The sequence below is a fragment of the Onychomys torridus genome, chromosome 11, assembly GCF_903995425.1.
Source record: "Onychomys torridus chromosome 11, mOncTor1.1, whole genome shotgun sequence".
In the NCBI taxonomy this organism is placed as follows: domain Eukaryota; kingdom Metazoa; phylum Chordata; class Mammalia; order Rodentia; family Cricetidae; genus Onychomys; species Onychomys torridus.
In genome coordinates, this window is record NC_050453.1 from 15556070 (window position 1) to 15582091 (window position 26022).

General features: G+C 38.6%; 1 protein-coding gene across 21 annotated transcripts in view; it reads right to left on the minus strand.

Moving 5' to 3' along the window:
• Positions 1-26022, minus strand: part of Cdc42bpa (CDC42 binding protein kinase alpha) — a 206671-nt gene that overhangs the window by 127924 nt on the left and 52725 nt on the right. For 19 of the 21 annotated variants that reach the window (XM_036201790.1, XM_036201799.1, XM_036201801.1 and 16 more), the window contains exons 3-4: positions 5122-5205; positions 80-175 (exon numbers count right to left, since the gene is read on the minus strand). In XM_036201790.1, coding sequence (XP_036057683.1) covers positions 80-175; positions 5122-5205 — 180 coding nt within the window. Of the gene's footprint in view, positions 1-79; positions 176-5121; positions 5206-11435; positions 11594-11675; positions 11775-26022 lie in introns of those variants that run through there. The other 2 variants (XM_036201803.1, XM_036201804.1) reach the window with 2 other exon arrangements.

Here is a 26022-nt window from a genome sequence, read left to right on the forward strand (position 1 = left end):
TTTTTTTCTATTTAAGCAAGACTTTAAAGCAATGCTGACCTCTGCCACCCAAGACTCAGATCACAAAAGCATCTCTTACTAGGTTGTTGTCATCCTGGAAAGCGTAGTGCAGGGTTGTTATCCACTTGTTGTCCCCATTCACCAGCACGTCCCTCTCTTCACGAAAGCACGCTGTCTGAAAGGGAAAGGAAATGCTTCCAGGAATACTTCACACAAACTAGAAAACACTATCCAAGCAACTGCTCAAAATCTGTATCACAGTCTAAAATGTTTAATATTTTTAGAATTGCTAGAGTCCAAAACAATCCAGCAAATGCACAGAATTATTTGGCTTAAGCACAGACCGACCAACCTATTACCTAGATGATACAAATGTCCAGCTTTGCCATATCCACTTTGCCATTTTTAAAGACACAGAAAATGGACATAGCAGGTGCTTATGACTTTTGTGTTGTGTTTTATGATAAGACTGAACTTGGGATCTTGTACATGCTAGATAGTATTTGTACTTGTGAGTTATATCCTCACCACTTACAGTTGATACTGGTTATCCATAAGGAAGACTAAGTAGTCATGATACATGAAACAACTAGCCCTAGTATTCTCACGTATATACACACAGGACTTATTTGGACGAACAGAATTAAATAGCACTATCTGAGAAAACACGAAAACTAGTAAATATAATCCATCCAGTGATTTAAACTGTCATCAAGTTACTAAAAATATATGACATTTTGCTTTAGGAAGAAGACAGAAGAAGACCTACTTACTACTAAGTCCTGCTCTATGGCTTAACTGACCTCAAAGCATGGTTCCCACTTAATATTTTAGCAGGTTGGGAGAGCCCAGGAAACCCCTTTCCTGGCTTTACCTTACAATGACAGTGATCTGGAATTTTAAAGACACTCCAGTTAGAATCTAGTAAATAACTGCAGCTTCACTTGATTGAAAATGCCAAACTAAACAGAACTCTCAAGACTTTAGTCAAAACAACAAATTTAACTTTTAACTTCTAATCTATCCTGAATTGCTTAGTAAAAAAAAGTTTTAAAAGATAAATATATATAATAAACTATGGTATACAATTTCAAACATATACAGAAGTAGAGAGTCTGACTAAATTCCTTCACCTAAAGTACTGTTACTCAATTATAAGAATTATTTTATTACCCAATCTTATTTTATTACATTCACACACTCACCACCATCCCTCAGTTCCACTAGTGCACATGCGCTCGCTCGCTCTCTCTCTCTCTCTCTCTCTCTCTCTCTCTCACACACACACACACACACACACACACACACACACACACACACACTTTATAAGATAGTCTCAGGCATTGTATGATCTATTCCTAAGTGATTAACCATTAAGCTGTTCTTTTTAGAGCACAGATATTAGGTCTAGATATAAGGCATACTGCAGACATTCTGCTTAATGTACTTTGTCCTCAGCTGCTTATGCCAAATGGGAAAGACACTACCAGTATCTAGTAAAGAGAAGCCAGGGTACTTCACCACATAAGGCACAAAACAGCTTGCACAGGAAATGACCAAATATCAACAGTGGTCCTGTTAAGAAAATCTGTTCTTCATCAGTATTAAACCATGATAAATGGACACTCTGGTGGTGTGGGGGTGCTCTGGGAATTCAATCATACTTTCTTAAGGAAAGAAAAAAATTTCATTCCCTCCATGATTTGGGTCTCTAAAAACACAATGAACAAGGCATGGTAGTGTATGCCTGTAATCATAGTGCTTAAGAGGAGAAAGCAAGGAGATCAAGAGTTTAAAGTCATCCTTGGTTAGCTAAGAAACATGACACTGTCTCAACAAACCAACACCTCACAACATAACATGTGCATGGGGTTACTAGGACCGCAGAACTAAGATTTAGCTGCTCATTTTCCCAAAAAATTCTGAATTTTTTTCTTTTATTTTGTTTTGTTGTTGTTGGATTTTTTTTTTTTTTTTTTTTTTTTTTTTTTTTGGTTTTTCAAGACAGGGTTTCTCTGTATAGCTTTGCACCTTTCCTGGGACTCACTTGGTAGCCCAGGCTGGCCTTGAACTCACAGAGATCCACCTGGCTCTGCCTCCCAAGTGCTGGGATTAAAGGTGTGCACCACCACTGCCTAGCTATTTTGTTTCTATGAGACAAGATTTCTCTATATATCCTTGGTTGTCCTGGAACTTGTTCTGTAGACCAGGCTGGCTTTGAACTCAGAGATCTGCCTGCCCTGTCTCCTGAGTGCTGGGATTAAAGGCCTGTGCTGCCACTACCACCTGGCTGATTTTCAAATTTTAACCAAACATTTTTCTCCACAGTGAGATACATCTGCTCCTGGCAAGACCAATTACTTCAAAGTGGATGATAGATAGGCATTGAAGAAAATCCATATTGAATTTTTCTTTATGGCAAAAGCTGGCCATGTGGGCAAAGAAACTCCCCTTGCTTCAATTGCTGACAGTTACTGTCCAAACTGGACCAGCAGGACATAAGAAAGACGACTGCCAAACTTTGCTGAGACAAGGTAGGACAGCCCTTAGAAGTTCCTGCTTCACAGTAATGTCGGTCAGACATCCTAGGCCTGTTAGGACAGAGTTGGATAACCCAATGTTGTAGAAGAACTTTGGGTGACTGTCCAGGCAGCTTGAGGTCCATCATTAGGTAACATTTTAACCTTCTGGGGTCTTTGATGGAGTTGAAGACTAAATAGTTATAATTATATTTTTCCTTAGTTATAATAGAAAGTAAATTAGATACAAAACTTTAGACTCACCAAAATAAGATAGATAAGTATTTTCTCTAATTTTACCAAATGCAAATGGATTACTGTAATTCTTTTTTTTTTAACTGAGGATCGAACCCAGGGCCTTGCACTTGCTAGGCAAGTGCTCTACCACTGAGCTAAATCCCCAACCCTGTAATTCTTATGTAATAACTGTTTTGTGAATGTGTATTTCTCTCATTGGTCAATAATAAAGTTGTTTTGGCCTATGGCAAGACAGGGTGGGTTAGATGGAAAAATCAAACTAGGACTCAAAGGAAGAAGGATGGGGTCAAGACAGATCCTGCAGGCAGTCCAAGAAGCAGGATGCAGAGGACCAGTCAGCCACAGACCATGTGGCAATAAATAGATCAATAGGTTAATTTAAGTGTAAGAGCTAGTTAGTAATAAGCCTGAACTACTGGCCCAAGCATCTATAATTAATACAGGCCTCTGAATGATTATTTGGAAATGGCTGTGGGATAGAAAAAAGTCTCTGTTTACACATTTCGCTTGCCAGAATGATTTAACTTTCACACGTTTTTACATTTTTCTGTATTCCATAATATGTTCTTTAAATTTCATCCCTAATGGATTACTGGGATAATGAGCAACAAGAATTCCTGTGCTGAAACAGAGATTAAATAAGGCCACATAAATAATAATTCTACAAAGCTGTCACATGACTCTTTAGAATATTCATAAAACACATTCATCAAATTAGCAATCCTATATAGCCATCAAAACTATATATGTATAGTGCCTTCAAGATGGCTCAGCCAGCAAAAAGTGCTTGCCATTCAAGTCTGATGACTGAGTCCTGTCCTCCCTAGATCCCAGGAGTTGGGAGTGGGGGAATAAAAATAACCTCCTGAAAATTGTCCTATGACCTCCACATACATGCATCATGGCAGGTACATGCCTATACTCATACACACATATCATGTACCTGTATGTGCATGTACACACACACACACACACACACACACACACACACACACACACAATCACATAACAACAGATGAAAAGCAGTCAAAAAACAAAGTATACTGATGATTATACCTAGTTTGGCTTCTCATTTACTGGGAATAAGAATAAAGGCTTCTCTCCTTCATAAAATACTGTTACAGAGAAAATTTTCAGATAATAGAATATTAAAGTCTAAGATTTTCATTTTGAAAAATAAATGGAATTTTTATGGAATTTTAAATTTTGAAAAATCTTAAGATTTCCTTTTTTATGACAAGGTATCAAATTCACTGTTTTTAGTCATCTAGGGTTTTTTGGTGGTGGTGGTGTTTTTGTTTTTTGTTGGGTTTTTGTGGGGAGTTTTTTTGTTTTGTTTTGTTTTTTTGATGTGAGTGTGTGTGTAGCAAGTTCTCTTTGTGGCCCAGGCTAGCCTTGAACTTGTTATCTAACTAAGGATCAGCTGGAATTCTTAATTTTTCTGTTTCTACCTCCTAAATAAAAGCTGGACCCAGCACCTTTTATTTACTTTCAAGTATATAGTTCAACATATATTTGATGGCCACAAAAAAAAAAGAGACACAGAAATTCTTATGTAGTCAGTAAAAAATGTTTTTAATATAACTAACAAAAAAAATCATTCGATAATATCTGTATTTGGCAAGTGTGCTTAAGTTCAGACAGTTATATACTCTGAGTTAATAAAACATTTATTTATTCAAGCAATAGCTTCCAAAGTTTAAAGGTATTCCCCACCCCAAGCTCAGAATTTCCATGAAAATAAGTTATTTTGGAAGGTTGTTGTGACATACACACGACCTAGAAAATCCTTTCATGTAAAAATTATCCTAAGATCATTTCAATACCCTTTACATAAACTGGAGCCAGCCCTGGTAAAACAGCTGGTTAAGAGCACTTCAAAGCTCTTCTTTCTATCTTTTCTGAATGTCTATCGCATTTGTGTGCGTAAGTGTGCACACATGTATGCAGGTGCTTAGGTGCCATGGTGCACACTTGCGGAAGTCAGAGAACAACTTTCTGTTGTCAGCTTTCTCTTTCTACCACAGGTTCCAGGGATCAAACCTCCACTAAGCCACTCCACAGGCCCCCTTTACACTGATTACGTTCTGCAGGTGGCATGGTTGGTTCTGATATTCTGTCTTCTCTCATTTTGAAATTACGTTTTTACAAACACACAACATTAATTTTGGTGAAATAATTAAATGCACTAATAATCTGAGTCTGTCCTGCTGTGTATTCAGATGATGCATAAGCTCACAAAAGTACTTCAACATCTATGTTCAAGTTTTACCACCAGCAGGTTTTAAAATCACTTAAATTAAAAACCTAGGGCTGTCAAGTTTCACCAAGAATAAAGACTCACCTCAGCTCTTTTCAGCATTTCCCACTTGTTCAGAATTTTCATGGCAAATACTTTATCTGCATTTTTTAGTTTAACTACAGCAACCTAGAAAGGATAAAAGGAAATACAACTTTTAAAGTATGGCCAAAAAATATTTTTCCCATTTCCATTTTCCTTTCTGTAAGAAAAAAATACCAATTATCAATTATTTCAATGCCGCTCAATTCTAAGATCCTAAATTAAATGTCAAATTAAAATTTATATTAGTTAACATGTCAAACAAGTAATTTTATTTGTGAACAGTGTCTGCTGCTTATTATCTTCCTTTCCAAGTTTCCTGCTCAAGAATTTAAACTCATCATCTATTACTAAGAAACTGACCAATGCACAATAGAAAAACAGTAGATCTTAGGAGATAATGCATGCCAGATTCCAGCACGATGATACAAGGAATGCAGTTCCCACAGGAGAGATGTTCTGTGGGAATCAAGCACTGTGACATGAGCTGAAGATGACGGTGCTCTTTACTCCACACACTCTGATCCCCTATGCATGTATTCCAATTCATTCTTTCCCTTCCTCCCCAGTTCCCACCCAAGAGCAATTATGGCTAACAGTTTCACAAGCTGTGGACTATCCACATCCTTTCCAATAAAAAAGCAGCCAATGCTTCTGTATTTTATGTATCCAGTTACAGATCAAAATACTGCCAAGTACAAATAAGACTATTCTCACTGTCAACAAACTGATTACATTTCTGTTCCTAACACTGTTTCCATTTAACTACATAATCTCTTTAGGGCCCTTCCATCCTGGTTTTGTTACAGGGCTAGAACTAAAATACAGAAAAGGCAGGCAGATATTCACCAACATTTCTGGTATCTGAGGCACCAGTGGAGAAAATAATCACTATCTGCTTTAGTTTGGATACGAGGTGCCCTCAAAGGTCTCTGTGATGATAAAAGTTTGGTCCCCAGCACAGCACTTTGGATGACAGCAGAAGTCTTAAAGTCTTAATAATAGCTTTGTGTCTTTAAGTTGTGGGGTCTATGGGACTCTAGACTGACTTCATCATTTCCTCCCTCCTTTCTTCCTATCAGGTGGGTAGTTTTATTGCCACACACTCCCAGAACAATATGCTACCTCACCACAGGCCCGAAAGCAGAGAGCTAATCGATTAATACTGAAATGTCCGAAACCATAAGCCAAGATAATTTTTTTTTCTTCTTTTTTTGGAGCTGAGGACCAAATTCGGGGCCTTAAGTGCTCTATCACTGAGCTAAATCCCCAACCCAAGTTTCCCTTTTTATAAGTGAATTATTTGAGTTATTCTGTTATAGTAATTTGAAGCTAACAACATAGTATCCTAACATGAAGGGAAGAACATGTGTACAGATCTTTACAATTCAAGAGAAAATTTCCAAGGCTAAAAAACAGGTTTAAGTTCAAGCTCTAATTCTTAAATGAACTTGAGTAGCAAATGTGCATATTAAGGGCACTTAACAAATTTGTACCCAGATGAGAGTGTCATTAAAGTAGCGTGGTGACGCGGCTAAAATCATTGTACCTTTCTCAATGGCTGCCGTAAGGTTACATCAGCGAACAAGATGGTGGGGACGTGCCAGGAAGATGGCTCAGTAAAAAAATCTCGCCACACAAGCAAGCCTAACAAACTGAGCTCAACTGATCCCTGTGACCCATGTAAAAAGCCTGATTCAGTGGTGCGCATCTGTAATCTCAGGATTCATACGGCGAGATGGGAGGTATGGGTAGGAGGCTCGCCCAGAAGCTTCCAGGCCGGATAGTTTGAAGGACACAGTGCAGCAGCAGAAACAAGAGACCCTGCATCAACAAGGCAGAAGATAAGAACTCACTGCCAAGTTGTCCTCTAACCTCCACATGCCCGACAACACCACATCCAAGTGTCTAAATGCTGGGCACTGTGCTAAGATTTCACACAGGCCTACAATCTCTCAAATGCAATTCCAAAAACCAAAACATATCCTAACTCACTTAGCAGTCTGTGCTGAAACCAGATTATTAGTTTTTGTTTTGGGTTGTTTTGTTGTTATTGTAAAAACAAGCATGCTTAGCCAGGCAGTGGTGATGCACGACTTTGATCCCAACACTCAGGAGGCAGAGACAGGCAGCTCTCTGTGAGTTCAAGGCCAGCCTGGTCTTCAGAGCGAGTTCCAGGACAGCCAGGACTACAGAGAAAAACCCTGTCTTAAAAAGCCAAAATAAAGTTTCACTTCAGAAGCATGAACAGATCTGTTGTGCAGTGCTGCTCCAGGCCTTGAGAGAGTGACGTGTAAGAAGGTGCACTACATTACCTTCTTAGACTCCCAGAATGCTGGACTCCAAACAACCCGTGGCTCGTGCAGCTCCACAGGAGAGGTTAACAGTGCTAGAGCGCAGCACCCACTCAGCACCCACTCAGCACTCCAACGCTTAGCTAGCACTTATTGGGGGTGTCAGGAAGGTGGTGGCCATATGGAATCTGAAGCCAGACTATTGGTTTTTATCATTTAACTGTCTAACTCTAGGTTTTTTCTTTAAAGAGTTGCCTTTCAATGTTTCAGTTTTCTCATCAATGGTGAGTTTAATAAATGTACTTACCTTACTTAGATGTAGTAAAGATCAAAATAAATACTATGCATATAAAGTACCTACTACAGGGTCCAGTTAATTGTTCAATAGATGTGAGCTGTGACCATTAATCTGTACCTTTACCTTAAGCACCCACTCTCCCCATCTCCTAACCACCTCTTGTTCATCTACCACTACCACGGGACAGCCAGGATGTCTTACAATCCTTTCAGCACCAAAGAGCAACAGCTCTTCCATCTCTAGCTTTAAGTTTGTAACTTTGACAATATACATAGACACAGAAATTTCCTCAATTGAAAAAAATCTGCATACAAATAAAAGGTAAGTCACAATAAACAACACAGTATGGTTTTCAGTAGTAGAACACCAGAACTGACTTAGATATTCTTAAAGAGGAAATGGACAAATATAGTGATCCAAAAGAGAATTATTCATGTGACCAGAGAAATGTTAAGAAAACTAATTTGATAGAGAAAAGCTCAAGCTCACCATATGATGTGAAACATAATTTATAAAACATTGTAGATCATAATTATTTTTCATATACATATATATACATGTAAAATAAATAATAAATTCCTATGCCATACATTAGAGGATAGACACCAAAATACTAAAAGATGAAACTACTTCTAAAGTTCTTCAAAGAGGTAAGATTTTTATTTGCCTTTTTAACTCTTCCGTGGGGTACACATACCCTTCATCTTGGTCACAACATGAACACTAGCTAGATGTGTGGTAGTGTACGGTAAGGACCATCAAGAGACTGAGTCGACAATGTGCATGGCAGTAAGGAATACCGTGCTACTGCACAGTACACCTTAAAGGAGTTTCATAAGCTGCCTAAAAACTTCTCTGGAATGAAGTGTGGTTTAGAGAAGTAACAGTCAGCTCAAGAAACATTCCTGAATTATCATATTAATGCCATGATGAAAAAAGATGATGAAGCTCCCAAGGTGATTATTGATCTGTTCCTCTCTGTTCACACCACAAATGATTTCCCTCTTCATGGCAATTAAATCAAAAATAAAGTTGTCTCAGAACTCCCACTTTAGATCCTGTATGTTCAAGTAGCAAAGTCAATTGACACATAAGAGGATGGCATGTGTGGTGGCTTGAAAGAAAATGGCCCCCAAAGGGAATGGCACTATTAGGAGGTGTGGCTTTGTTGGAGTGGATATGGCCATGTTGGAGGAAGTGTGACACTGTGGGGGTGGGCTTTGAGGTCTCATATATGCTCAAGCCACACCCAGTGTCTCAGTTCACTTCCTGTTGCCTGCAAGATGTAGAACTCTCAGCTGACTCTCCAGCATCATGTCTGCCTGCATGCAGCTATGTCCCACCATGATGATAATGGACTAAACCTCTGAAACTGTAAGCTGCCACCCCAATTAATGTTTTCCTTTATAAGTGTTGCTGAGGTCATGGTGTCTCTTTACAGCAACTGAAATCCTAACTAGGACAGCATGTTACAACATTCTTCCTTAGAGTAGGGTATGTAGCTCAGTAGTAGAGCACTTGCATAGCATACACAAGGCTCTAGGTTCCATGCCCAACACACACACACACACACACACACACACACACACACACACACACACACACATAAAAAAAGTATAATAGTATGGGCTAAAAGTTACCAAAAAAGGATACATTTCTAACACATCAGAAATGATTTTGATAATTCCTAGCAAACCTTCCTAGAAAACAGAAATGATCAGCATGTGACAAATATTCTAACTGGCTGTTGAACACAACCTGTGAATCACTGTGTGTAGCTATAGCCTCTAAGAATGACCACACTATATTACATAAGATTTCAATATCCAAGCAGTTCTGCATGTCTTGTATGGTATTCAGAAATCTGGCCTACCTCTGCTAGAGTCAAAATTCACCCTGTCTTCTCTTCTGCCCCAATATACCTTGCCATCATACCTTACCTGACTTTTCTACCTGTCTTCATTCACAATCTGTTCTCACTAGTACAAAAACAGCATGCTTAAATGTACTTCAGATGACATCATTCTTTTGCTCCAAACTTCTAGTGATTTTCTATCTCCCTTAAAGTTAAAAAGAAAAGCCAAAGTCCTTACCATAAACTGTAAGGCCCACTAACCTCCCTGGCCTCTGCTCCTCACCGTTTAGCTCACTTTTGCTCAAACCATAATGCTCACCTTGCATGATCCCACCTTAGGACTTGATACTTGTTTTCCCCAAGACCTAGAGAATACTTTACCTCCACAGGGCCACGGAGCCTGCTCTCTCACTTCCTTACTGAAATGTCACTCTGTCCTTTGAGGCTTTCTATTACATTTTTGCTTCCTTTTCTCCCTAATTCTCATAGTTATTTAATATAATATATATACACACTATGTAGTCTAACTGTGTACAATACTTACTATTTGCCCTACAAGCTCTTTGGGAGTAGGGTTTCTACCACTTCTATTCACTAACACACGGTTAGTACCTGAGAGTCAATAGGCACTCAGTAAATACATTCTAGAGAGATGAATGTTTTGTAACTCATGTAGGTAAATATATAGGGAACAGTATAAGGGATTAATATTCTCATCTGCAAGTACACTACTACACAGATGGTGAAATCTAGAAATAAGGCTGTTGATAATCCATCTTTTGTATGATTTATGGAGCCTATAATCTAGCTCATATTGCTCCCCTACCAGGGCTTTCAAAGTCTCACCTTTGAAAATAGGACATTATTGTTGTGTTACTATTGACCATTTATTGTTTTACATATTTCTCTTAAGTTTCTCTTATATAGCATCTACCATTATTTTTATTAATAAAACTAAAAACACTTATTTCTGAAGAAATTGTACTATACGTATGTGTACTACACTTGCTAAGCACACTACATATGCTACTCATTTAATCTCTACACTAATCTACAGGGTGTTCCATCATCCCCACTTAAAAAAACAGTAAACTAGTCTGTCATGGTGGAGCATGCCTATAACCCCAGCACTTGGTAGGCAGGGGCAAGAGGACAGCTTCAAGTTCAAGACTAGCTTGGTCTATATAGAGAGTTCCAATACAACCAGAGCTATACACCAAGACTGTATCTCAACAACAAATAAACAAATTGGAAGACGGCCTGGGCTATATAGTACATTCCAGGCCAGCGTGCCAGCATGCACTACAGAGAAAGACAATGTCTCAAACTAACAAGAAAACTGAAAAACTATTCTGTGAATATCAATTATATTATTAAAGTAATTTTAGGATCAGGGGTGTGGCTCTGTGGTAGGACTGGCCTCACATACAGGAGACCCTGGGTTCAATTCCCAGCACTGCTAAAAAAAATTAATTAATTAAAAACTACAATCTAAAATCACTACAACCATTTACTAAACAGCCAGAAGTGTGCTCTTGATAAAAATGGAATTTATATAGAGAGCAGCAATAGGCAAAATATTTAAAACTGGTACATCCTGGGTATCAACCAATGAAACAGACACGGATTATAAGTAATGACATGCCCACACCGGTGGGTCCTTTGGGCTACAGACTGGCACTATCAAAGACAAATCATGCACTAAGTTGAGATTCTTCTCCCAGGAGTTTCAGGAGAAGCCTGAGCAGGAGTCTTTAAAGAAAAAGGATTGCCTACAGGCCTTCTCCCCTTGCGGGCCCTGTACTAGACTCCACGGACACATAAGGAACCAGGTATTAGAGGAAGCAAGCTAATTAAAAGCTTTTGACACCTGAAGCAGGGGTAGCAGGCCAAAGCAGCAAGCTTTCACAACAAGCTCTGAAGCCCAGAAGCCTGGAAGCTGCCGGAGCAAGGCTGGAGCAGGCAGAAGCGGTGAGCCACCAGGAAGCTGTGGACAGGTAACACCCAGGGCGTAAGTTAAAGGTTTTCCTGAAAGCAAAAAGGAAAACCCAGCGTTAAGTCAGGCAGTAACTGGTACGAATGTGTTGTAGAGAGAAGATTCTTAACTCACAGAGCTGCCGAACTTCAACTGTATCTTGCCCTTTATTGTTTCCCATAATTATGTATTTCTTGTAAGAGTTTTTAAAACTAATTTATTTTCATGGTTTTTCTGTCTACAAAAAAGAAAAAGAAAACCATAATTGATAGGTGGAAAAGGTATTTAACTGACAGAAGTGCTCCTATCAGATATCCATGCCAGAGGTGAGCCTGTACATTAAGCCTGGTAGAAACAAAATACATCAAAGGAAAAAATTACCTGTTTAGGATCTTTGCATTTTTAAACCTAGCTTGTAAAAGCCATAGAATATATATGCCCTGGAGAGATGTTTGCATTAAGAATGAGCTCATTTTCTTCTCAGGTTTAAAAAGTAAGTTTGAAAAATAATAGTCGGAAACCCTTCCCTTTCTGTCAATATGATTTGTCACATGGATCAGGGCCGACAGCTGTCCCCTAACAGATGTCCTGAAAGCTCCTGTTTCAGCATCACTGTTGTATTAGTGAGTGGGGGAGAATGGCGGGCGGAAACTTCAGTCCCACTACTTGATCCATACATTTGGAGATCAAAAGCTGGAAACCAAGATTAGCCTTTTAGAGAAAGGAGCTCAAAGTCTTCAGTTTGATCCCACATTAAGTTTGATGCCTTTTAATAGGAGTTCCTGATAACATTGAACCGGATGTGACTCTAGTGTGCTACTTAAAACCCAGAGGCAAAGAAAGTAAGAAAGCTCTTTGAACCGGACTTCATATAGGTCAAACAGGATGCAACTACAGACCAGAAACCCAAAGCAGAAAAAAAAAAAATACCCAGGATCTAGAGCAAAGGACTGGAGATATTTATGAATGATAACCAGACTCAGAACTAGGAAGGACTGGGTTCTCAGAGGATAAAAACACCAGTGTTAAAAGCAAGCCTGAAAACTGACTTTGGTGTTTTCCTTTTAAGTTATTATTTATAGACCGTTTTGAGAAGGTAAATGCCTTAACTTACTTCTCACCTCATCTCGTGAAATGACAAAATATATATTTTAAAGGGATAAACCATAATAACAATACAAAACAAAACAAAAAGACTAACATCAGTTGGTCAAAACCACTATTTTAAAGAATGCTATGAATCCAGGATGATAAGAATAGGATTAGACAGAGAGACAAGAATGGAAAACTGCAGCCCATATTATACACTTCAGGACTTTTGTGCAAGAGTAACGCCTAAAGATTTAAAGCTACAGAGTCCACAAACTCAAGAAAAGTAGAGAGCTCAGTGTGAAGACTCTAAGCTTTATCGCTCTGGGGTAGAAGGACAGCTGTATACTAAAAGTATATAAAATAATGACTTGAAGAAAACCCAGTGAGGTGGTGGCAATGCCTCTCTATTCCAGCACTCTGTGGGGGAGGGGGGCGGAGGGGGGAATTCAAGGCCATCTTTGGCAACATTTGAAGCTGGAGGTCAACCTGGGCTATATGAGACTCTGTCTCAACAAACAAGTATTAGTAGCAACGCCATCAACTGTATCCTCTGGACAGGCCTGAAGTCTGAACCAGAACCATAACTTCAGCTTAGGGAAGTGCTAGAAAGACCTGTTGGAGTCAGCCCACCAGCCAGCCGCACTCACAGTCACCCTCCCCATGCAGGTCCCTGGGATGTCATGGAGTCCGACCCAGAAACCCAGCTGGAGACCCTCTCTTCTTGTTGCTCACCTACCAGCCGTTCTACAAACCCTGAGACTCAGAGTGCCTCCAAGACTGGAAATCAGGCATCATTCAGTTGGTCCATAACTTGACAGACTGGGACAACAAAGACCTGATACCCACCCAACAGAGGCATGACCAGATAGTCACACCAAAGAAACACCACAGTGTTCTAACTCCAGATACATAGACGCCATCATAAAAACAACTAAGACAACAGCCTTCCTCCATAAACTGACATGCAGACTGGCATATCCCATGAGAAAAGCAATTTAGATGAAGCACAAGAGGAACCTTAATGAAGACCATAAAAACACAGAATAAAATAATAAAAACAATTTAAGATATGAAAATAGAATTTAACAAAAAAATAGAATTGCTAAGGAAAACTCAAAGTGATATAAAATTCAAAATGAATTCAAGAATTTAAAACACTATGAGGAAAGTCTCACCAAGAGACTGGATGAAGTCAAAGAGAGAATGTCAGGTCTTGAAGACAAGGGAAAAGAAATGGATCATGTGGTCAAAGAAAATGTTAAATTGAAAAAAAATTCAGGAACAAACATCCAAGAAATCTGAGCTATTCAGAAAGGACCGAATCTATCTATCTATCAACAATATAAGTATAGAGGAGGGGAAGAAACACCAGTGAAAGGCACAAAAATATATTTTTAATGAAATCATACAAGAAAATTTCCCCAGTCTTAAAAAAGAGAAGCCTATCACGATGCAAAATATACAGACCACGAAATAGACAAGAAAATAACTCCCTTCAATACATAATAATCAAATATTAAGTGTATAGCACAAAGAAAGTATATTAAAAAGCTGCAAGAGGAAAAGACCAAGTCCCTTACAAGAACTAGCCCATTAGAATAACATGTGACTTTCCAACGGATACTCTGAAAGGCAGAAGGGCCTGGACTGGTGTACTACAAGCCCTAAGAGACTGTAGGAGTCAGCCCAGACTAACATACCAGCAAAGAATCAGTCATTATTGAAGGCGAAAGAAAACTGTTTCATGATAAGCACAAATTTAAGGAATTTGTGTTCACCAATCCAGCTCTACAGAGGCCACCAGAAGGAAAGCATCAGTCTAAGGAAAGAGTTAACTACATTGAAGAAGATGCAATAAAGAAGTAATCCTAGAATAGTTAACCAAAGAGTCCTAAGAATATAAGAAAATGATGAGAATTACTAAACACTGTTCACTAACTCTCAACACTAACAGTCTTGGTTCCCCCAAATACACAGACTAACAGACTGGATTAGGAAACAGGGTCCATCTTTCTGCTGTCTCTCAAGAAGCACACCTCAGCATCAGGAACAAATACCACCTTAGTGTAAAAAAGATGAAAAAAGGATACTTTAAGCAAACAGAACCAAGTTGGCTGAAGCAGGCAGGCATAGCTATTTCACTATCTAACAAAACAGACTTCAATCAAAAGTTAATGAGAGGAGATAGGGAAATACATTACATACTCAATCAAGGAAAACTCCATCAGGAGGATATTACAGTTCTAAATATCTGGACACCAAAACAAGGGAATCCCAATTCAAAAAACACTATCATATCTAAAATCACACGTTGACCCCCACAGTGATAATGAGCAGCTTCAATACTTCACTTTCCCCAATGGGAAGGTCATCTAGACAAAACTAAATACAGAAGTTTTATTTCTGAAAGTAACTCTGAAGTTAAATAACACAAGTAATAAACTTCTACAGAATATTTACCCAAACACTGAAAAATATACTTTCTTCTAAACAGCCAACAGAACTTTTTCCAAAACTTAAACACATATTACGATACCAAGTAAATCTCAACAAATATAGGAAAATTTAAATAACATCCTGCATCCTATCTGACCATCACGGATTAAAGCTGAGTGTCAACAATGGAAACAGCAGAAAGTACACAAAATAATTGAAACTAAACAACTGACTAATGAATGAAAACTGAGTGAATGTGGAAATCAAAAAGGAAATTAAAAATTTATAGAACTGAAGAAAATGTAAACACAACATCTATGAAAATAAAAGGAATTCTAAAAAGAAAATTCTCAGTATTAAGTGTCTATATAAAAGAAGATGGAAATATATTTGTAGCTTAATAATACACTTTAAAGTTTTAGAAAAACAAAAATAAACAACCCCCAAAAAGAGTAGACAGGAAAAAATAATCAAACTGAGGGCTGAAATTAATGAATGAAAGGGGAATGGAGAATAAATACTAAGAATCAATGAAACTGAGTTAATTCTTTGAAAAGAAAATCAACAAGCTTGACAAACCTTTAGCCAAATTAACAAAAAGAGAGAATCAAAATTAATAAAATTAGAGATGGAAAGGAAGAGATTATAACAGACACTAAGGATATTTAGAAAACCATAACAACATACTTTAAAAATCTGTATTCTACCAAACTGGAAAACTTAAATGAATGAAAAAAATGAATGAATTTTTAATACATATACAAATCTAATCAAAGTTAAATCATCAAGATAAAATAAAGAATTTAAACAGACCCATAACCCTTAGTGAAATAAAAGCAATAATTAAAAATGTCTCAACTTAAAAAAATACAGGGCTAGATGACTATCGTCAACAGAAATGGAAAAAAACATTTCCAGATTCTTTTATGAAATCACTATTACCCAGATACCAACACTATACAAAGAAACAACAAAAAAGAAAAACATGGACTAATATCCTAATGAACATAAATGTTAAAATTCTCAATAAAATACTTGCAAACTGAATCCAAGAATACATCAAAAAGATCTACCATAATCAAGTAGCTTCATCCCAGAGATGCAAGGATAGTTCAATTAATAAATCAATAAATGCAATCCACCATATACATAGACTGAAGACAATAACCACATGATCATCTTAGTAGATGCAGAAAAGAACCTTGACAAAATCAACACCCCTTCAGGACAAAAGTCCTGGAGAGTCTAGGCATACAAGGACATACCTCAACATAATAAAGGTAATAGACAGCAAGCCCACAGCCAATATCATTATACATGGAGAGAAACTCACAGTATTTCCACTAAAATCAGGAACAAGACAAGGATGTCCACTCTCTCCATACCTGTTCACTACAGTACTACTTGAAGTCTTAGCTAGAGCAATAGGACAACTGAAGAAGATCAAGGGGATACAAACTGGAAAGGGAGGAGCCAAAGTATCTTTATTTGCTGATAATCTGATTGTGCATATAAGTGACCCTAAAAATTCCACCAGGAAATCCCTACAGCTCACAAACACTTTCAGAAAAGTAGCAGAATACAAAATCAATGCACAGAAGTCAGTAGCCTTCCTATATACAAATGACAAATGGATTGAGCAAAAAACCAGGGAAACACCATCTTTCACAATAGCCTAAAAAAAAAAGCACATCTTGGAATAACTTTCACTCACTATGCAAGTGAAAGATCTGTATACTAAAACTTTAAGAGACTAAAGACAGCATCAGGTTGGTAGAGCTCTTGCCTAGCAAGCACAAGGCCCGGGGTTCGATCCTCAGCTCAAAAAAAAAAAAAAAAAAAGATGCCTCTCCTCTTGGAGCTCCCTAACTAGCATTCTTTCCCCACATCTAGCTTTGAGAGATCTCCATGGGTTCAGTCCTCAGCTCTGAAAAAAAGGACAGCATCAGAAAAATGGAAGACCTCCCATGCTCATGGATTGGTAAAAATGATATTGTGAAGCTGTCCATCACACCAAAAACTTCACATTCAATGCAATCCTCTTCAAAATTCCAACACAATTCTTCACAGAAATTGAAAATATAATCTTAAACTTCATGGGGAAATACAAAAACAAAGCAAGAAAGCAAAAAAAAAAAATCCTAAACAATAAAAGAACTGCTGAAAGTATCACCATGCCTTATTTTAAGCTGTTCTATGGAGCTATAGCAATAAAAACAGAATGATACTGGTCTAAAAACAGACACTTTGATCAATGAAATAGAATTGAAGTCCTGGGCATAAGTCCACATACACACAGCTATCAGATTTCTAACAAAGAAGCCAAAAATAAACACTGGAAAAAAGGCAGCATCTTCAAAAATTGGTGCTGGTAAAACTGGACAGCTGCATGTTAGAAAAATGAAAATAGATTTTATCTAACTCCGTGCATAAAACTCAATCCCAAATGGATTAAAGACCTCAACATAATACTGGATACCTTGAGTCTGATAGAAGAGAAAGTAGAGAATATCCCTGAACCCTTTGGCAAAGTAATAATAGACTTTCTGAACAGGCATTAAGACTAACAAATAATAAAGGGGACCTCATAAAACTAAAAAGGTTTTATACAGCAAAAGATGCCATTAATTTGAGTAAAAAGGCAGCCTACAGGATGGGGAAAATCTTTATCAACTATATAGCTAATAAGGTTAGTACATGGTCTATACAAAGAACTAAAAAACTAAATTTCAAAACAACATATAACCCGATTAAAAATGGATTATAGCACTCCACAGAAAGTTCTCAGAAGATGAAACACAACTGGCTGAAAAACATTTAAAATAAAATGTTCAACATTCTAAGCCATCAGAGAAATGCAAATTTGAACTATTTTGAGATTTCATCTAGCTCCATCAGCACGGCCAAGATTAATAAAACAAATGACAGCAGATGCTGGTGAGTATGTGGAGAAAGTAGAACACTCAGTGCTGGCGGAGGTGCAAACTGGTACAGTCTCTGCACTGTGATGGTCTGAATGAGAATGTCCTCACAGGTGCTTATGTTTGAAGGCGTGGTCCCCAGCTGGTGGAACTGTTTGGGAAGGATCAGGAGGTGCAGCCTTGTTGAAGAATGTGTATCACTGAAGACGGGTTTTGAGGTTTCAAAAACCCACATCACTTCCAGTTAGCTAGCTCTCTGCCTTATGGTTGTGTCTCAAGACATAAACTCTCAGCTATTTAACAAGCGCCATGCCATGCCTGGCTGCCATGCTCCTTGACATGATGGTCATGAACTCTTCTAACCTCTGAAACTGTAAGCCCCAAATTAAACACTTTCTTTTATAAGTTGCCTTGATCATAGTGTTTTATCACAACAACAGAAAAGTAATTAAGACAGCCTATGGAAATCAGTTTGGAGGTTCCTCAAAAAAGCTTCCAATTCATCTCTTGGGCACATCTCCAAAGGACTCTACATCTTATCACAGAGATACTTGCTTATCCATGTTTACTGCTGTTCTTTTTATAATAGTCAGAAATTGGAAACAGCTAAGACACCTGTCAACTCATAAATGGATAATGAAAATGTAACACATTTATACAATGAAATATTTTTTGGCTGTTAAGAAAAATGAAATTATGAAATCTTCAGGTAAATAGAGAGAATCAGAAACAATAATCCTGAGTGAAGTAACCTAGTCCCAGATAGATAAACACTGAATGTTTTTCCTTATACGTGGCTGTTAGTGTTCATGCTTTAGATATGTGTGTTTCATTCAGAATACCCACAGAGGTTATAATTAGTAAAGGACTGGGGTGACGTGGGGGGAGTCTTCCAAGAAAGGAGAAAAAAATATACTATTATAAAAGTGTAAAGCGAAAATTACAACAGGAAGATTAAATATGGTGGTAAATGGAAGGTCAGAAAAGGGGGGAGTATGGGGAAGAATAACTAACAATAAAGGCTTTTTGAAAAGCCATATGGAAACCTTCTACTGCAGAAGCTTAATGAAATATATAAAAGAAGTTTAAATGAAGTTAGCATATAATGGGAAGACAATACCCCAACTAGACATCACATGCTACAAAATAAAACTCCCAGTTCTAGGAAATGGTTACATCTTTTTAACTAGTTGATCAAAGGGATCCACAGACCACTACCCCTCAAACATTTACAGACTATTACCAATTACTGGTTACCCACACACAACTATTGCTGAAGCCACCACATAACTATGGTAGAAAGAATGAAGAAAATGAGCCTGTACTAACTAGAAGCTTCACCTCTACTGGCTAGCATTCTGGAAGGTGTTATAAGCTACTGGAGAAGGAAAATAATCATCAGTTTCACCCAGTTACAAGCCCTGTGAACTACAATAACAATAGCAACCTACCTGCAAGATATACCTACTGATACAACAATGGGGTTAACGAACACTTTCCAAAAATTGGATTCAAAGCCTATCCCATGAAACAAACCCATACCTGACACTTGTCAGTGAGGCTAAGAGCCTGAGACTAGAGAGATCATGGCCCTAGAAAAACCCATTACTGTTTCTCTGATAAATGACTCCTAATGACATATTGCTATACCCAGTGTGTATACCCAACCCTCATCAGAGAAGCTGCTTCTTCTGGTAAGATGGTAATTAGCACAGAGACACACAATTGGCCAAGGTGCAGAAATGAGAACTCTGAAGAGCTCAGTATTAAATGAGACCTACACAGAGGGGGAGGAAAGACTGGTAGATGACTTCAGCGACAGCATTTTCCAGATACAATAGAGCAGACACAAAAATTAATTCACAAAAATTGTAATAGCATGCACAAGCTCAAGCCAGACAAAATCTCAGCATGGAGGAAGGAAAGTGGGCATGAAGTCCCACCCCCGGCCAAGAAATTATTTGTAACTGATAGCTGCTGGCAGAGGAAAAAGTAGCTTTTTTCTATGCAGGCCCAATGCTCATGAGTAGTCTGCCAATGCAAATCTGACTCCATTTTTTTGTTTGTGTTTTGGTTTGATTTTAGGGGTTTTTTTTGTTTGTTTGTTTTTCTTTTTAAGAGAGAGAAAGAAGCCAGGCATTAGTGACACACACCTTTAATCCCAGCACTCAGGAGGCAGAGGCAGGCAGATCTTTGTGAGTTTGAGGCCAGCCTGGTCTACAGAGTGAGTTCCAGGAAAGGCGCAAAGCTACACAGAGAAACCCTGTCTCAAAAAAAAAAAAAAAAAAAGAGAAAGAACATGAAGTTGGGTGGGTAAGAAATTGGGGAATGTTCTGAAAGAAGTTGGAGGAGGGGAAAATATGATCAAAATACATGAAATTATAAAAGAATAAATTAAGACATTCTTTAAACTAGTATAATTATTAAAAATTGACAAACCTTTTTTTTTTTTTTTTTTTTTTTAAGCATTGGCCTGTAATCCCAGCTATTCAAGAAGCTGACACGGGCAGATTCTCTGAGTTACAAAGTGAGTTTAAAGCTCGGCTGGGCAGCTTAGTGAGACCTTGAGTCCAACTAAAAAGTAAAAAGAGCACAACTAAGATGAATGAGGCCCTAGATGTTAAGAACAAAAAGTATATGAAAAGTTCCCATCTCTCTTCTGAAGTTATAAACCACATTGTGATCAATCCAAGGAAGAATGTGTCTAAGTTCTTTGGTTGATCTGATATTATCCCAATGAAAGAAACCCATTTTTTAAGCCAACAAGTTGATTTTAAAATTCATCCAAAGGAAGGAGAGAGAGCATGAACACAGCTCTACTCTGGACAGTGTGAGGATCAGACAGATGCCAGGAACATCATCAATGTAGAACCCAGGGAAGCTGAAATAGAAGAACTAAGCAAGGCTAAACCAGCAGGTATCTACAAACACTAAAGAACTAGCCGACCTGCAAGTCAGCTTTAGCCATGGAAGTTCCCCCTTTGGTGATCATAATGCAGGTAGGAACAGGAAATAAGAACAAGTAACATCCAAAGTTGACCCAAATACAGAAAAACTCTTCTAAGCCTAATTAGCAGATTTACAATGGTAATGGATTGTAAAACCCATAAACAACAAAACAACCAGCATATCTATGCACTAGTAAATGGTAGTTAATGCTGCAACTAGCATTTCTAAGACCTGTGCCACGCCACAATTCTACACGTTTCAGTGCTTCTGAAATACACGGCAAACTGTGGTGGACTACAGTCTCCCCCTGTACTACAGACTCCTTCCTACCCAGCCATCTTTGGGTTCTCTACCCTCCTCCCATTCTCCCACTTCAGTGACCACTATTTCTCCCTTCCCTTTACCCTTTTTCTCCCCATCTTTCCCATTCTATGAACTGAGCCTTTTTAGCTTCCACAAATGACTGGGAACAATGTTTTTTTTCTGTGCCTGGTGTATTTCACTAAGCACATTGTCCTCAGGTTCCATCCACGTTGCCACAAATGACAGCATTTCATTATTCTTATGTCTGATAACATCCCGTGTGTGTGTGTGTGTGTGTGTGTGTGTGTGTGTGTGTGTGTGTGTGTGTGACATCTTCTTTAATCATTCAACCATCAGCTGGGTCCAGATCTTGACTACTGTGAACATGCTACAATAAACACTGGAGTGCAGGCATCTCTGTAGTATGTTGATTACATTTCCTTTACATAAATATCAAATGGGACTGCTGGATAGTATAACAATTCCACTTCTAGGTGGTTTGTTGTTTTCAGCAATGGCTGTATGTAGCTAAAAGTTTTCTCCTGTGTCCCACTTGGCCCACAGTCAGGACAAATTCCTCTCACCTGTGGTCCCGCAGTCACCTGGACCCAAGTAAACACACAGGGGCTTATATTATTAACAAACTGTGTGGCCATTGGCTCAGGCTTATTACTGACTAGCTCTTACACTTGAATTAATCCATAATTCTTATTTATGTTTATCCACATGGCTTGGTACCTTTTCTCAGTTCTACCTTCACATCTTTCTTCCTCTGTGTCTGGCTGGTGACTCCTGACTCAGTCTTCCTCTTCCCAGAATTCTCCTTGTCTGCTTATTCCGTCTATACTTCCTGCCTGGCTACTGGCTGATCAGCATTTTATTTATTAACCAATCAGAGCAACACGTTCACAGCATGCAAAGCAACATCATCCATCAGCTGTACTAATCAATTCATACCAAATGTGTCAATGACTTCTTTCTCTACATCCATTGAAAGTTTGCAAATTGTATGCTATTCTGGTACTAGCCCTTCTAAGATGATAGCTCATTACGACTTTTGAGGCAATGGGCACCACCTATGGAAGAGATGAACGATGGTCTTATACATAGTTATTTCTCTCAATAGTAGGTTACTATAAAGCTATACCACACATGCATGAGCACGCACACACCCACACACCTGGTCCTCTTTCCTTCCATCTGTGATACAGCCAAAACACTACCAGAAACTGAACAGCTAGATCTTAGATTTTCAGCCTCTAAACTATGAGCTAAAAAGGAACTTTTTACTTATACAGTAAGCAGTTATTGATATAGTAGTATACAGTTATTTACATTACATATGAGCAACATTTCAATGGCTCTCAACATCCTGAGGATGGAAGTGAAAAGATACGCATGAGTACAGCCAAATCTCTAAGTCTAGCTACACTGCTTCCGAGATGATAAACTTTTGGGTGACAGAATCTACAGCATTCCTTCCAATGCAAAATATATACACGAACTGACTGGTAGATGAAGCCTGTGTACATGCTGACTTCCTGCGGCTCACATCTGAAGTATACATGATATAAACAAACTGTCAAGAGTCCGTACCACTGATAACCTCCTGATGACTGGTAGTCGGCTCCTGCTCCTAGGAAACTAACAGGGAAATAAAATGATTTCTGAGAAAACAGCTACTAGACAGTAAAATTGGAGATCCTAGTAAGAATCCACCAGGTCTGGAAAAAGTCTGGGCCTACCATAGCCCTACAACTAGATTTCCAAGCATTTTTACTTAAGTAAGGCAAGTTGGATTAGCATGGTAACAGAAATGGGAATACTTGGTCCCCATCTACCATCCCCATAAAGGCTCCAAATGAAAGCCCAGCTGGTCTCCACCTCTCCCGCCTCAGCCTCCTCGGGATGGATGAAAGGTGTGCACCACAGCTCCTGGCTTTGTTCTCAGTTCAGGTTCTCGTCTCCAGTCAGACAAGAGTCAAGAAATTACACAATGACTGCTGGGGTTCGGGGGCTGCAATCAACACTGGAATGCAGGCATCTCTGTAGTACATTGTAGTAAATAAAATGCTGATCGGCCAGCAGCCAGGCAGGAAGTATAGGCAGAATAAGCAAATAAGAAAAATTCTGGGAAGAGGAAGGCTGAGTCAGGAGACGCCAGTCAGACACAGAGGAAGCAAGATGTGAAGGTAGAACTGATTAGAGTTGATCTCACGTGAGATAGAGTTCTTTTTCACACAAAAAAATCATTCTAAATTCTGGCTTATACTTTAGCCTCTTCCAGGACTGATCCAGACTGCTGACTAGGCAAAGCAACCTTTGAAGTTCCCTAATAAGGACTTTCCTGTACACTAGCATTCTTAAGCCGTGCCTGCTGCTCCGAACTCTCCCTGCCAGCACATCACTCCAGAGCAAAACTGAGTGAGAGGCTGAGGATGTGACCTCACCTTTTCCTAAGTATAAAATGGAATTCCTAAGAAGGAAGATTTAAGTCCACAGTACCCCTTAATAAGCAGTTACGTTCTAGATCTGGAATGAGTTAAGAAGAGAGATGGAAGACACCATATTAAAGAAAGTCCTTTTGAAGTGACTAAATCTGCTGGGCCTCTAAGGACACACTCTCTCTGTTCTGTTCTGGAGCATAACTGCCAATTTTTTAAACAGAAGTTTTACTGGCAATGATGTAAAAGAATAAATCTAAAAGTAGTTACAAATGTGTTAACTGTAGACTATATATTCCAACAGGTTAACTTAAAATAAAGGTGGATGGCCACTACGGAAAACTAAGCTGATTAATGACACTAATCTCTAATCTCATGGGAAAAACCAGTTTTTATTGTTTTTACAGAACACTGCTTTATTATACTAATCATTTTAATATGGAGTGAAGTAACTTTCATAAAAATATTTCGCCTTCAAAAAAGAAATACCTCTAAGTGTTGGTGTGTGTACCTGCTTTACTTACTAATTTCTGAGACTGTGCGGCAAAGTTTTCTTAAAAAGCAGCCTATAATCCAAGCTTTCCAGGAGCAAGATAAAAGCTAGCATATACCGCACACTGCATTAAAAGCCAGCCTGATAACTTAATTAAATTCTGTCTCAAAATTAAAAGATAAAAACAGGTCCACTGATGTAGCTCAATAACAGAGCAATAGCCTAACATACGCAAGACCTTTAATCTCCAGCACTAGCAAAAAAGGAGGAGGGGCCTGGGATGACAGCTCCTAGGTAAAGTGCTTGTCATACAAGCATAAGGTCCTGAGTTAGGAAACTCCAACACATCATATAATCTGTAATCCCAGAGCTAAGGAGGTAGAAACAGGTGGATCCCTAGAGCTCACTGTCCACAAGATTAATTGAATCAATAAACTCCAAGTTCAGTGAGAAACCTATCTCACAAAGTAAGGTGGAGAGCAAAAGAGAAAAATATCCAACATGAATCCTGGCCTCTATATGCCCACTCACTTGAACATGTACATACATCATACACATCACACACACACACACACACACACACACACACACGGGGTGGGGGTGGGGGGCAAAGAGAGCATTCTACTTCTCCACACAAGTCCTTATAAATAGCACTTAATAAATTTTAAAGCTAATTTGATAGATGAACACATTTAAGATTTATTATAGCTTTTTAAAAATAAATTCTAGCTGGGCAGTGGTGGCACACGCCTTTAATCCCAGCACTCGGGAGGCAGAGCCAGGCGGATCTCTGTGAGTTCGAGGCCAGCCTGGGCTACCAAGTGAGTTCCAGGAAAGGCGCAAAGCTACACAGAGAAACCCTGTCTCAGAAAACAAAAAACAAAAAACAAAAACAAAAAAATAAATAAATAAATTCAGCTTATAATATTCTTTCTTTGTTCTGTACGTTAAATGTTTTAATTATTAAGTATCATGGGGAATTTTTCTGGTCCAGTCTATTTGATGTTCTGTATGCATCTTGTACCTTTTAGCTATTGCCTTATTTAGGCTGGGGAAATTTTCTTCTGATTTTGTGGAAATACTTTCTGACCCTTTGGCCTAGGTTTCTTCTCTTTCCTCTACTCCTACTGTTCACAGATTTGGTCTTTTCATAGTATCGCAGACTTCTTGAATGTTTTGTGCCTGGATTTTTTCAGATTTGACATTTTCTTTGACTGAGGTATCCATTTCTTCTGTCTTGTCTCTAATGCCTGAGCTTCTCTTCTATCTCTTGAACTCTGTTGGGAGGCTTGCCTCTGAGGTTCCTGTTTGAGTTCCTACACTCTGCATTTCCAGTTTTCCCTCAGTTTGGGTTTGATCGATTCCGTTTCCACTTTCGTGTCTTGAACAGTTTCCTTCATTTCACTCCACTTCTGTCTGTGTTTCCATAAATGTCATTAATAGATTTATCTATATCCTCTTAAATGTAGGCTGAAGTTTCTCTGTCCTGCCTGGGTTGCCTGGGCAGCAGCTGCTTATAAAATAATCATGAAAAGGCTTAATATTAATCACAAGCTGTTTGGTCAATGGCTCAGGCTTCTTGCTAGCTAGCTCTTTCATCTTAAATTAACTGGTTTCTATTAATCTGTGCATTGCCATGTAGCTGTGGCGTTACTGGTCTGCTGGTATGTTGCTCCTTGGACAGCTGAATGGCATCTCTGACTCCGCCTTTCTTCTCCCCAAATCTTTGCTTAGATTTCCCACCTGGCTATAACCTGTCATGCCATAGGCCAGAGCAGCTTCTTTATTAACCAATGGTAGCAACCCATATTCACAGCACACAGAAAGACCACCCACAGCACTTG